Below are 12683 nucleotides of genomic sequence, written 5' to 3' on the forward strand. Positions count from 1 at the left end.
CACATTATATTTTCGGTAAACAATTTTTTTCTCGAAAGCGCGTAGAATTTCGGGGGTGTGTCTATCTACCAAAAATGATTGTAATTGAACTCCACAACCAAAAATAATTTTTCCAGGAAGATTTGAAACTTTTTTAATTTTGTCGAAAAATTTGTCCACCTATTTGAATTTTTTTCTCGAAAGTGCGTAGAATTTCGAGTGTATGTCTACTCACCAAAAATGATTGTAATTGACTCTCGTAACCGAAAATAATTTTTCCAGAATGAATTCGAACTTTTTTTTTCGCCGAAAAATTTAGGCACCTTATCCCCCTGTCAATTTTTCTTAAAAATTCGTTTTTGATTTTTAGTAATTTTGTTTGACACCCTACAGAAAAGTTGTCTAATACTTTTTTGTAAGTATCCATGGGCTCTATTTCCAATCTAAATTTCAATGAAATCCATTGACTATTGTAGGAGTTATGGTCGTTTGAAAATTGGACCATTTTGATGAGGTTATTCTTGGTTTACGGGGTTAAGAAACAAGTTTTCAAACATTCTTAGAATTTCTAAATATTCCTCACCAAAATACACGTCGTTTGCATTTTGAAACATTAAAATCCTCCAATTCCTTCCAGAGTTATGATTTTTTAAACATATGCATGAAATTTCGCAACACTTTATATGTATTTTCAATAAAGGATTTTTTTTCTCGAAAATGCGTAGGAATTCGGGGGTATATCTAGTCACCAAAAATGATTGGAATTGACCCTCGCAACCGAATATAATTTTTCCAGAATGATTAGAAACTTTTCAATTTTCAGGGTAAAAGACATTCATGGTCAGACATTATATTTTCAGTACTGAATTTTTTTTCTCGAGAATGCATAGGATTTTGGGGGTATGTCTATTCACCAAAAATGATTGTCATTGACCCTCGCAAGCGAAAATAATTTTTTCAAAATGATTTGAAATTTTTTAATTTAATTTTTTAATAACTTTTTAACAAAGCCTCAATCAAGAAATTGATATTCTTGATTTTCGTCTTATTTTGGCCTCTAGAATCTCCCATTAAAATTTTTCCCAGTGGTGACTGAACACCCTGTATGTGATGTACAGTAATAAAATAGCATTATACGTTGCATATATTATTCTATATTAATAATTCCTATTAGTCATTGTCACGTAAATTCTGTATTAGTCATTCCTAGCATCAGTATCGACGTTTATGATTTTCGGATGTATTTCAAGTACAGAATTTACTAATACTAATACAGAATTTAATTGATAATGATTATAATATTAATATAATGCTGTTTTACTACTGTACTTACTACTGTCTTTTTTTTATTAAAAACTTAGGGATTGTTTCGTTTAATATCTACGTCATATATACATAATAAATAAAATATATTTTTGCATTTCGATATAACAAAAAAAATAATTACTTGACGAGGATTCGAACCCACTATCAAAAGATTCGTAGCTGATCGCTCTACCGACTCAACCAAACCTTATTGAATAGACTAAAGAGTAATTTCTTTATTATATACGTACCAAACTTTAAATCAAAATATTTTGAAAACGAAGAAACCTTTTAGAATTTTTTGATACTAGGTATATACTATTTAATAAAACTATTTAATATGATCGATGTTGCAGTGATATCGATTTGAAAATATTACTAATCTTGTATCTGTTATTGAATACTATATTATCTAACAACGTAACATTCTATTTTTGTGCGATTATAAAACAATAGTGATCGTAAGAAAAACATAACAGGTAAGACGAAGTTTATTTTCAAATATTCCCAAATGTTTGCTTAAGAAATTTATCAAAATTTGAAATTAAAGAACATAGTTTTTACATGATATTGTGAAAATAATTTCAACTACAAAACCTCTATTAATCGTATAATATCATTTTAGTTTTGATAAATTTGTTTCACAAACATTCGAAGGTACTCCAAAATAAATTTGGTCTTGCTTCTGTTTTTCTATGGTAGTTTCTATTTTCGAAATTGCTCAATATACTATCAAATGTAATTCAATTCTTGTATCGCACGTAAGCCACTAAAAGTGGCGATAAATTCTTGTTTCATTTCACTTGGAGAATTGGTGGAAGGTTGAATGTAAAAAATTAATGGACGTCTTGAGGTTTGGACGAGTAGGGTCATGTTTGTGTGTGCACGGCGCTGCATCGAAATTATATACAGCGAAATGCGCAAAGACGTTTGAGAGACCTGATATAACACGGTTCGTGACTAGAGTTTTAAGACTAACGGTCGAGAAATGACGCGACCTGACGTGACGTGAACTAAACATTCGCAGAATTCGGACCGATTCTTAAAATGTGCAGTTTCTAGATGTGTACCGAAATAAGCTGTAACTATACAGGGTGTTCGGCCACCACTGAGAAAAATTTTAATGGGGGATTCTAGAGGCCAAAATAAGACGAAAATCAAGAATACCAATTTGTTGATGGAGGCATTGTTAAAAAGTTATTAACGTTTAAATTTCTGCCCGTCCTGAATTTTTTTCTCGAAAACACGCAGGATTTCCGGGGTGTGTCTGTTCACCAAAAATGATTGTAATTGACCCCCGCAGCCGAAAATAATATTTCCAGAATGATTTGAATTTTTTTTTTTTCGTCGAAAAATTTAGGCACCTACCCCCTGTCGATTTATCTTAAAAATTCGTTTTTCATTGTTAGTAATTTTGTTTGTCGCCCCACAGAAAAGTTGTCTAATACTTTTTTGTAGGTGCCCATGAGCACTAGTTCAGAAAAAAGTTTCATTGAAATATATTCACTATTGTAGGAGTTATGGCTGTTTGAAAATTGGACCATTTTTATATGGTTTTTCTCATTTTGCGGAGTCAAGGAACAATTTTTCGAATATTTTTGCGATTTGTACATATTCTCCATCAAAATACGCGTAGTTTGCTTTTTTAAACATTAAAATCGTCCAATCCGTTCAGAAGTTATGACGTTTTAAAGATTCGCATGAAAATTCGGGCAGACATTTCTGGCCAGAAATTATATTTTCGGTAAGGAATTTTTTTCTCGAAACTGAGTAGGATTTCGGGGGTATGTCTATTCAACAAAAATGCTTGCAATTGACTCCTGCAACTAAAAATAATTTTTCCAAGACGATTCGAAAGTCTTTTTTTTCGCCCATAACTTTCAGCACTTACTCGAATTTTTTTCTCGAAAATGAGTAGAATTTCGGGGGTATGTCTATTCACCAAAAATGATTGTATTTGCCCCCCGCAACCGAAAATAATTTTTCCAGGACGATTTGAAATTTTTGAATTTCATTGTTAATAACTTTTTAACGAAGCCTCCATCAACAAATTGGTATTCTTGATTTTCGTCTTATTTTGGCCTCTAGAATCCCCCATTAAAATTTTTCCCAGGGGTGGCCGAACACCCTGTATAAAAAAAATAAAAGTATTAACCTTAACTGAAAACAAAACTACTTCTATTTGTAATAGTATAACAAGAGTAGATTCGATTAAAAGTCACAACCACGTATAATGTAGATCAATAGCTAGAATTGATATTATTGAACATATATCTTGTAATTCTGAAAATCAAATTCAAGACTTCGATTGTATTGTAGTAATAGTAAAGCAAGTAGGAAAGAACAACTATAAAGCTTCGACAATTCTAAAAATATAAATATATAAAATAAACCTATAGACAATTTTAAAAAAAATTTAAGAGTTTAGAGTATAGTAAATTCATTTCGTAACACTAACAGTCTTTAATCGATAGGCCAAATTATTTATTCAATTTTAAAAATAAAATTTGTGTTAGGGAATGTTTATGAAATCATAGATTAAACCATAAACTTACTAGTAATATACCAGTTTTAATTGTAATTTTATAGTTTTATAAACAATATTCTTAGTCCAGTATGTGCAAATAGTATTAATAGTTTTATAATAACATTTAAACAGATAGGTTTGTGAAGTTTGAAGATTCTAAAATACCTAATTAAAAAAGACACGTGCATTATAAAATAACAACGCAAATCAACCTCTGAACTGAAAAGGTTGAGTAATAATACATACACTCATAATAACAGAAAGCTAATGATCGAACAAAATATTTGCTGGAGAATAATGAATTAAACATTACAAACAGAAAGACTGCGTCATAAAGTAGAAGACAAATATTAAACAAAGACCAAGGATCACACCAACGCGAATGCATATTTATTTTTCTCCATACGCAATGTTTCTTCTTTAATTGCTGCAGTTTAAATTTGTTTTCATCGCTGCATATTATTTTTCTCTATAATGATATTGGTATATTAATACAGGGTGTTCGACGACTCCTGGGAAAAATTTTAATGGGAGATTCTAGAGACCAAAATGAGACGAAAATCAAGAATATCAATTTCTTGACTGAAGCTTCATTAAAAATTTATTAAAAAATTTCAAATCGTTCTAAAAAAATTATTTCTGATTGCAGGTATCAATTATAATCATTTTTGGTCAATAGACATACCCTCGAAATCCTAACCATTTTCGAGAAAAAAATTCCTTACCGAAAATATAATTTCAGGCCAGAAATGCTTCCCGTAAATTTCATGCGAATCTTTAAAACGTCATAACTTCTGAACGGATTGGACGATTTTAATGTTTAAAAAAGCAAACTACGCGTATTTTGATGGAGAATATGTACAAGTCGCAAAAATATTCGAAAAATTGTTCCTTGACTCCGCAAAATAAGAAAAACCATATAAAAATGATCCAATTTTCAAACAGCCATAACTCCGATAATAGTGAATATATTTCAATGAAACTTTTTTCTGAACTAGTGCTCATGGGCACCTACAAAAAAGTATTAGACAACTTTTCTGTAGGGCGTCAAACAAAATTACTAAAAATGAAAAACGAATTTTTTAGAAAAATCGACAGGGGGTGCCTAAATTTTTCGACGAAAAAAAAAAAATTCAAATCGTTCTAAAAAAATTATTTTCAGTTGCGGGGATCAATTACAATCATTTTTGGTGAACAGACATACCCCGGAAATCCTGCGCGTTTTCGAGAAAAAAATTCAATACGGGCGAAAGTTTAAACGTTAATAACTTTTTAACGAATTCTCCATCAACAAATTGGTATTCTTAATTTTCGTCCTATTTTGGCCTCTAGAATCTCCGATTACAATTTTTCCGAGGGGTGGCCGAACACTCTGTATATTATTTAGTAAAAGCTAAACGTTTCCTTTTGTTGATGTTGTTAATGTGCTGCTTACGTTTAAATTTATAATATCTTAACCCCATTTCCTGCAATCTTCGTCGTATTATTTTCAATGATGCACTTAATTTTCACATTTCAACAATATTTCGCGCTGAAATTCCTGGATTTTGTCGACATTTACGAGTAATTTGACAATCTTTTCTACAACACCTACAACTTACTTTTTGGCCTTTAGTGGCCAAAATAAAACGAAAATCAAGGATATTAATTTGTTGGTTGAGGCTTCGTTAAAAAGTTATAGAAACATTTCCGGACACACAGTATATTTTCGGTAAACAATTTTTTTTTCGAAAGTGCGTAGCATTTCGGGGATACATGTATTTACCAAAAATGATAGTAATTGACCCTCGCAACTGAATATAATTTTTCCAGAATGATTTGGAACTTTTTTTTTTCGTCGAAAAAAGGCACCGTGTCGATTTTTCTTAAAAATTCGTTTTTCATTTTTAGTAATTTTGTTTGACACCCTATAGAAAAGTTGTCTAATACTTTTTTATAAGTATCCATGAGCTCTATTTTCAAACTAAATTTCAATGAAATCCATTGACTATTGTAGGAGTTATGGTCGTTTGAAAATTGGTCACGTATTCAAATTTAGGCACCTATTCCCTGCCGGTTTTTCTTAAAAATTCGTTTTCTATTTTTAGTAATTTTGTTTCCCGCCCTATAGAAAAGTTGTCTAATACTTTTTTGTTGGTACTCATGAGTTATACGTCGGAAAAAAGTTTCATTGAAATATATTCACTATTGTAGGAGTTATGGCTGTTTGAAAATTGGGCCATTTGGTGGGGGTTTTCTCGCTTTACGGGGTTAAGGAACAAGTTTTCGAGCATTCTTAGAATTTCTAAATATTCCTCGCCAAAATATGCGTCGTTTGTATTTTGAAACATTAAAATCCTCCAATTCGTTCCTGAGTTATGATTTTTTAAACATACGCATGAAATTTTTGGGAAAACATTTCTAGCAACACTTTATATGTATTTTCGATACAGGATTTTTTTTCTCGAAAATGCGAAGGATTTCGGTGATATATATATATTCACCAAAAATGATTGTTATTGACCCCCGCAATCGAAAATAATTTTTCCGTGAATGATTTGAAATTTTTTAATTTTCAGGGTAAAAGACAGTTATGGTCAGACATTATATTTTCAGTCCAGAATTTTTTTCTCTAAAATGCGTAGGATTTCGGGGTTATGTCTATTCACCAAAAATGATTGTAATTGACCCCCGCAATCGAAAATAATTTTTCCGTGAATGATTTGAAATTTTTTAATTTAATCTTTTAATAACTTTTTAACGAAGCCTTAATCAAAAGATTTTCATCTTTTTTTGCCTCTAGAATCTTCCATTAAAATTTTTCCCAGGGGTGGTCGAACACCCTCTATAATATATAAAACTTAAATGCATAATAGTTGTACTACTCTGATTAAATTTAATTCATACCTATTTTCCCTAACTGTCCACTTAATTTTGTCCGTAACTGTATGTATAGAATTGACCTCGCGTTCGGTCAGAATCGGTTCACCGATCGACCGACTCGACTGATTTTGTCCTCGACGAATAACCTACCTGGTGTGTCCTCCATTGGGGCCTGAAGTGTTCTTGATGGTGACGTAGACCTCGGTCTTTGTCGTGAGTTGACCGTCGGAGACGGTCACGTAAAGGAACAGGTTCTGCCCTCCCTGGAAAGAAGAAGCAAGAAACGTCGTTCAATCCCTGAACATCGACCATACGTAGCTCGTGTTACGTTCTCATCGTCTAAAAAGAAACGACCGTATACGCGCGTGCTTTGCTCCCGTGCAACGACGGGAACTCGTCCACTTACTTAGATGTACTACAACGGCTTCTGGCTGGCTTCTAAAGAGGCGATTCATCGGCTTTGCACGCTTCGAAAATGACGGATGCTCGCATGCACGACCGGTTGCGCATAATCAGATATGCTCGAGAACGTTGTCCCGTGATTCAGGTGCGATGAAATTACGATCTAATCTCCCGAGGTTATTCGTCTTGATCGATCGACTGTATTTTACAACTCTATCGATTAACTCGGTGCTTTACAAAGTTTCCCTTGTTCGCGTAACTACGCAAACCCGTGGTCACTGACTGTCAGCTAGCGTGCAATTTACAATTAAATTAAAAGATTACACCAGGATGAAAATTTTTTAAAATCTAATTTCTTTTTATTTGCTGAATCGATAGTTTATTGTTCTGAAAATAATGTCCCGTTGGTCTGGATGTAAAATTTCCACTGTTTCATAAGTTTAAATTGTAAAATATTATACGTGTGATGTTCACATTACATTCCTGCACCACTTTTATATTTTTACAGTTTAAGTGTTTTATTATGAACACTATTACATAATTTTCCAGATTTCTTGATAGGGGGGAACCGTAAATCAGAAATTAAGATACGCTTGTCTTTCACGTTTGATTGGAATCTACGGGTGATTCTCCAAGTTCGGAGGGATAGAAATGTTCAATTTACGAATCACGACTGGATGTTAAGAATCATTGCTGTAACGAGGTAATAATTAAACCGGATCGAAAAAAAAGAATTCACTTCGCTTTTAAGCGTTTCGTTCAAGGGATAGAAATGTTCAACTTACGAATCACGTCTGGAGCTCATTTTAGGAATCATTATTATAACGAGGCAGTATTTAAAAAGGATCGAAAAAGGGGCTCATTTCGCATTTGAGCGTTTCCTTGGAGGAATAGAAATGTTCAACTTATGAATCACGTCTGGGGCTCATTTTAAGAATCATTACTATAACGAGGCAATAATTGAAAAGGATCGAAAAAGGGACTCATTTCGCATTTGAGCGTTTCCTTGGAGGAATAGAAATGTTCAACTTATGAATCACGTCTGGAGTTTATTTTAAGAATCATTACTATAGCGAGGCAATAATTAAAAAAGATCAAAGAAGGGACTCACTTCGCTTTTGAGCGGTTTCATTGTAGGGATACAAGTGTTCAACTTACGAATCACGTCTGGATTTTAAGAATCATTACTATAACGAAGCAATAATTTTAAAGAAACGGAAAAAGGATTCACTTTGCCTGTAAGCATTTCGTTCGTTGGGATAGTAATGTTCAACTTACGAATCACATCTGGGGTTCATTTTAAGAATCATTATTATAACGAGGCAGTATTTAAAAAGGATCGAAAAAGGGACTCATTTCGCATTTGAGCGTTACCTTGGAGGAATAGAAATATTCAACTTACGAATCACGTCTGGGGTTCATTTTAAGAATCATTATTATAACGAGGCAGTATTTAAAAAGGATCGAAAAAGGGACTCATTTCGCATTTAAGCGTTTCCTTGGAGGAATAGAAATGTTCAACTTACAAATCATGTCTGGGGTTCATTTTAAGAATCATTACTATAGCGAGGCAATAATTAAAAAAGATCGAAGAAAGGACTCACTTCGCTTTTGAGCGGTTTCATTGTAGGGATACAAGTGTTCAACTTACGAATCACGTCTGGATTTTAAGAATCATTACTATAACGAAGCAATAATTTTAAAGAAACGGAAAAAGGATTCACTTTGCCTGTAAGCATTTCGTTCGTTGGGATAGTAATGTTCAACTTACGAATCACATCTGGGGTTCATTTTAAGAATCATTACTATAACGAGGCAATAATTGAAAAGGATTGAAAAAGGGACACATTTCGCATTTGAGCGTTTCCTTGGAGGAATAGAAATATTCAACTTACGAATCACGTCTGGATTTTAAGGATCATTACTATAACGAAGCAATAATTTTAAAGAAACGGAAAAAGGATTCACTTTGCCTGTAAGCATTTCGTTCGTTGGGATAGTAATGTTCAACTTACGAATCACATCTGGGGTTCATTTTAAGAATCATTACTATAACGAGGCAATAATTAAAATGAATCGAAAAAGGAACTCACTTCGCATTTGAGCATTCCATTTGAGGAATAGAAATATTCAACTTACGAATCACGTCTGAATTTTAACGATCATTACTATAACGGGGCAATAATTTTAAAAGAACGGAAAAAGGATTCATTTTGTCCATGAGGACTTCGTTCATAGGGTTAGAAATGTTCAACTTACGAATCACGTATGGAGCTCATTTTAAGAATCATTACTATAACGAGGCAATAATTAAAAAGAACCGAAAAAGGGACTCACTTCACATTTTAGCATTTCGTTGGAGGAATAAAAATGTTCAACTTACGAATCACGTCTGGATTTTAAGGATCGTTACTATAACGGTGCAATAATTTTAAAAGAACGGAAAAACGATTCATTTTGTCCATGAAAATTTCTTTCATAGGGATAGAAATGTTCAACTTACGAATCATGTCTGGGGTTCAACTTACGAATCATGTCTGGGGTTTATTTTAAGAATCATTACTATAACGAGGCAATAATTAAAAAGAACCGAAAAAGGGACTCACTTCGCATTTGAGCATTCCATTTGAGGAATAGAAATATTCAACTTACGAATCACGTCTGAATTTTAACGATCATTACTATAACGGGGCAATAATTTTAAAAGAACGGAAAAACGATTCATTTTGTCCATGAAAATTTCTTTCATAGGGATAGAAATGTTCAACTTACGAATCATGTCTGGGGTTTATTTTAAGAATCATTACTATAACGAGACAATAATTAAAAAGGATCGAAAAAGGGACTCACTTCACATTTGAGCATTTCGTTGGCGGAATAAAAATGTTCAACTTACGAATCACGTCTGGATTTTAAGAATTATTACTATAACGAGGCAATAATTTTAAAAGAACGGAAAAACGATTCATTTTGTCCATGAAAATTTCTTTCATAGGGATAGAAATGTTCAACTTACGAACCATATTTGGAGCTCATTTTAAGAATCATTACTATAACGAGACAATAATTAAAAAGGATCGAAAAAGGGACTCACTTTGCCTTTGAGCGTTTCGTTAACGTAGATAATGCCAGTGCTATTGTCAATGTAGAAGGGTAGCGACGGCTGCGGATTGTCGTTTCCATTAAAGTTATGTCCAAGAGATTCCAAACCATAAGTTAACTGATCCTGTTCGTTGTCCTCGGCACGAGCTCTAGTCACAACACTTCCAACGGGCTCAGAATCCAGAAGTATCAAATTTCGGTCTATCCACATTACGGGTGGCGTGTTATCACTGAATTGGCTTCCTGCGGGACAAATTAAATATCGATTTAGTGGTGGCGATCGGTTTGTAACATTTTAATGTAACACTGAAAAAGGGAGCCATATTTTTCAATGATTTTTTTATTAATTATAACGAACAATGAACTAGTTTAACCCTATTAGAAGTTACCTAATAATTACCAAATAAATTACGAATGTACAATAAAATATGTTAATACGTTGTTTAATTTTCAAGTAAATCAAAATTGTATTAAGGTTTGTAAAGATTGATGGCGGTAGGTAGTTTCTCGTTTCAAGACAAAAAATCGGGTCCGCCAGTTGCCTTGAATCGAGGGAACAATTTTTATTTCGAATCGATGTGTCCATAAAAAATAAACATAAAGATAAATATTATTCGCATGATCCATCATTCAGGTAACTTTTTCATTAAAATAGTGTCTAACTTTTCACCAAATTGTCTAATTCCAATTTTTATTAATAAGCATTCACGATTAAAATGAATAAAACTATATTGTCTTGAGAATTTTATTTTTGTTGTTTTTATAGGAATGGTAACAAAAATAATATTGTGCATGTTAAAAATAAAATGGTACAAATTATTAAATATTTAATATTATTTTGATATAAAATTATACGTATCATTGGAAATCATGTGATACGATTTATTCGAATAAGACGAAATGATTTTCCGTATGAGTTCTAATTAACTTCGGATTTTCCGAAGGATAATGAGAGAGAGCCGCGGGTGGCTTGAGAGATCGGCCTTGATACGCATTCCTTCCTGGATTTCGAGTTCATATCGTCAAGTAGAGTGTAACCTTCCATGCTTTAACTCGAAACTACGGCTACCATATTTTCGCTGCTTCTTATCGAAAATAACAGCAAACTTCTCAAAGCATATATCTGATTTGTTTTTGCTCTGTCAGTTGAAAAATTTGTTTCAGGGAAAATTTCTTGTTAGCGTGACTTGATTTATGACCGTTTTCCTGCCAAAACGAGTGTACCGTTCACGTAAAATTACTATTATTTGTAATCATAAGTTACTCGAGTTTAATCTTCGTTTTCCAAGATCGCCCATCTTCGTTTTATTTACGAAATATTTAAAGATTATTAGGTGCCAATATGTTATATTTTCATTAATATATCAACTAAAACATTCATGGTGTACATTATTAATATGCATTTGAATATGCACTTTTCTCTTTGTTGTAAAAGATGGAGAAAATATCCAATCTTTTAATGTAAAATTTAAACGAGTATCAAGATTTATTTACAACGTCTTCAAGATTTTTTCAAATAACGAATATATATCAGAAAAAGTAGAAAACTATTGTATACGTGATAACAGATCTTGAGATGAGAATGTGAAATTCGAATGTAATTTTATTTGACTTAAAATTACCGTTAAAAAGCAATTTTTCTTGTTAATGGTCAAAATGTGACCAGGGGGTATTTAAACGTGTTTATCCTTAAAAAATTTTCTCGATTAAAATACTTTTCTTCCTTATGGATAGAAAATTAAACATATAAAACCATAGGATAAAATATCATGCATTAGAAAATTCTAAAATTTTAATTTTCAATTTTTCTAACCAGCATTGAAAAATAGTTGGTCATTAAATACGATTACTATTTATGTAATTTTCAAGGATTCATTGAAACATAAATTTAAAACAATTCATATAAAACAATAGGCTACACTAGCATGTATTAGAAAATTCAAAAATTTTGTTCTTCAATTTTTCTAACCAGCATTGTCTATCGTTGGTCGTTAAATACGATTAGTATTTATGTAATTTTCAAGGATTCATTGAAACATAAATTTAAATCAATTCATATAAAACCATAGACTAAAATATCATGCATTAGAAAATTCTAAAATTTTGATTTTCAATTTTTCTAACCAGCATTGTCTATCGTTGGTCATTAAATACGATTACTATTTATGTAATTTTTAAGGATTCATTGAAACATAAATTTAAAACAATTCATATAAAACCATAGGCCAAAATAGCATGAATTAGAAAATTCAAAAATTTTGTTCTTCAATTTTTCTAACCAGAATTGTCTATCGTTGGTCATTGAATACGATTACTATTTACGTTATTTTTAAGGATTCGTTGGATCACAAATTTAAAACAATTCATATAATACCATAGACTAAAATATCATGGAATAGAAAATTCTAAAATTTTGATTTTCAATTTTTCTAACCAGAATTGTCTATTGTTGGTCATTAAATACAATTACTATTTACGTTATTTTTAAGGATTTGATGGAACATAA

At 31.9% G+C, this 12683-nt stretch overlaps 1 protein-coding gene across 1 annotated transcript in view; it reads right to left on the reverse strand.

The window, feature by feature from the left end:
- The window catches only part of Cad96ca (tyrosine kinase receptor Cad96Ca), a 70642-nt gene that overhangs the window by 14728 nt on the left and 43231 nt on the right, over positions 1-12683 (reverse strand). Inside the window, exons 2-3 of the mRNA XM_076777198.1 lie at positions 10170-10420; positions 6824-6936 (exon numbers count right to left, since the gene is read on the reverse strand). Coding sequence (XP_076633313.1) covers positions 6824-6936; positions 10170-10420 — 364 coding nt within the window. The remainder of the gene's footprint in view (positions 1-6823; positions 6937-10169; positions 10421-12683) is intronic.

Source organism: Colletes latitarsis, chromosome 11, assembly GCF_051014445.1.
Source record: "Colletes latitarsis isolate SP2378_abdomen chromosome 11, iyColLati1, whole genome shotgun sequence".
Classification (NCBI taxonomy): Eukaryota; Metazoa; Arthropoda; class Insecta; order Hymenoptera; family Colletidae; genus Colletes; species Colletes latitarsis.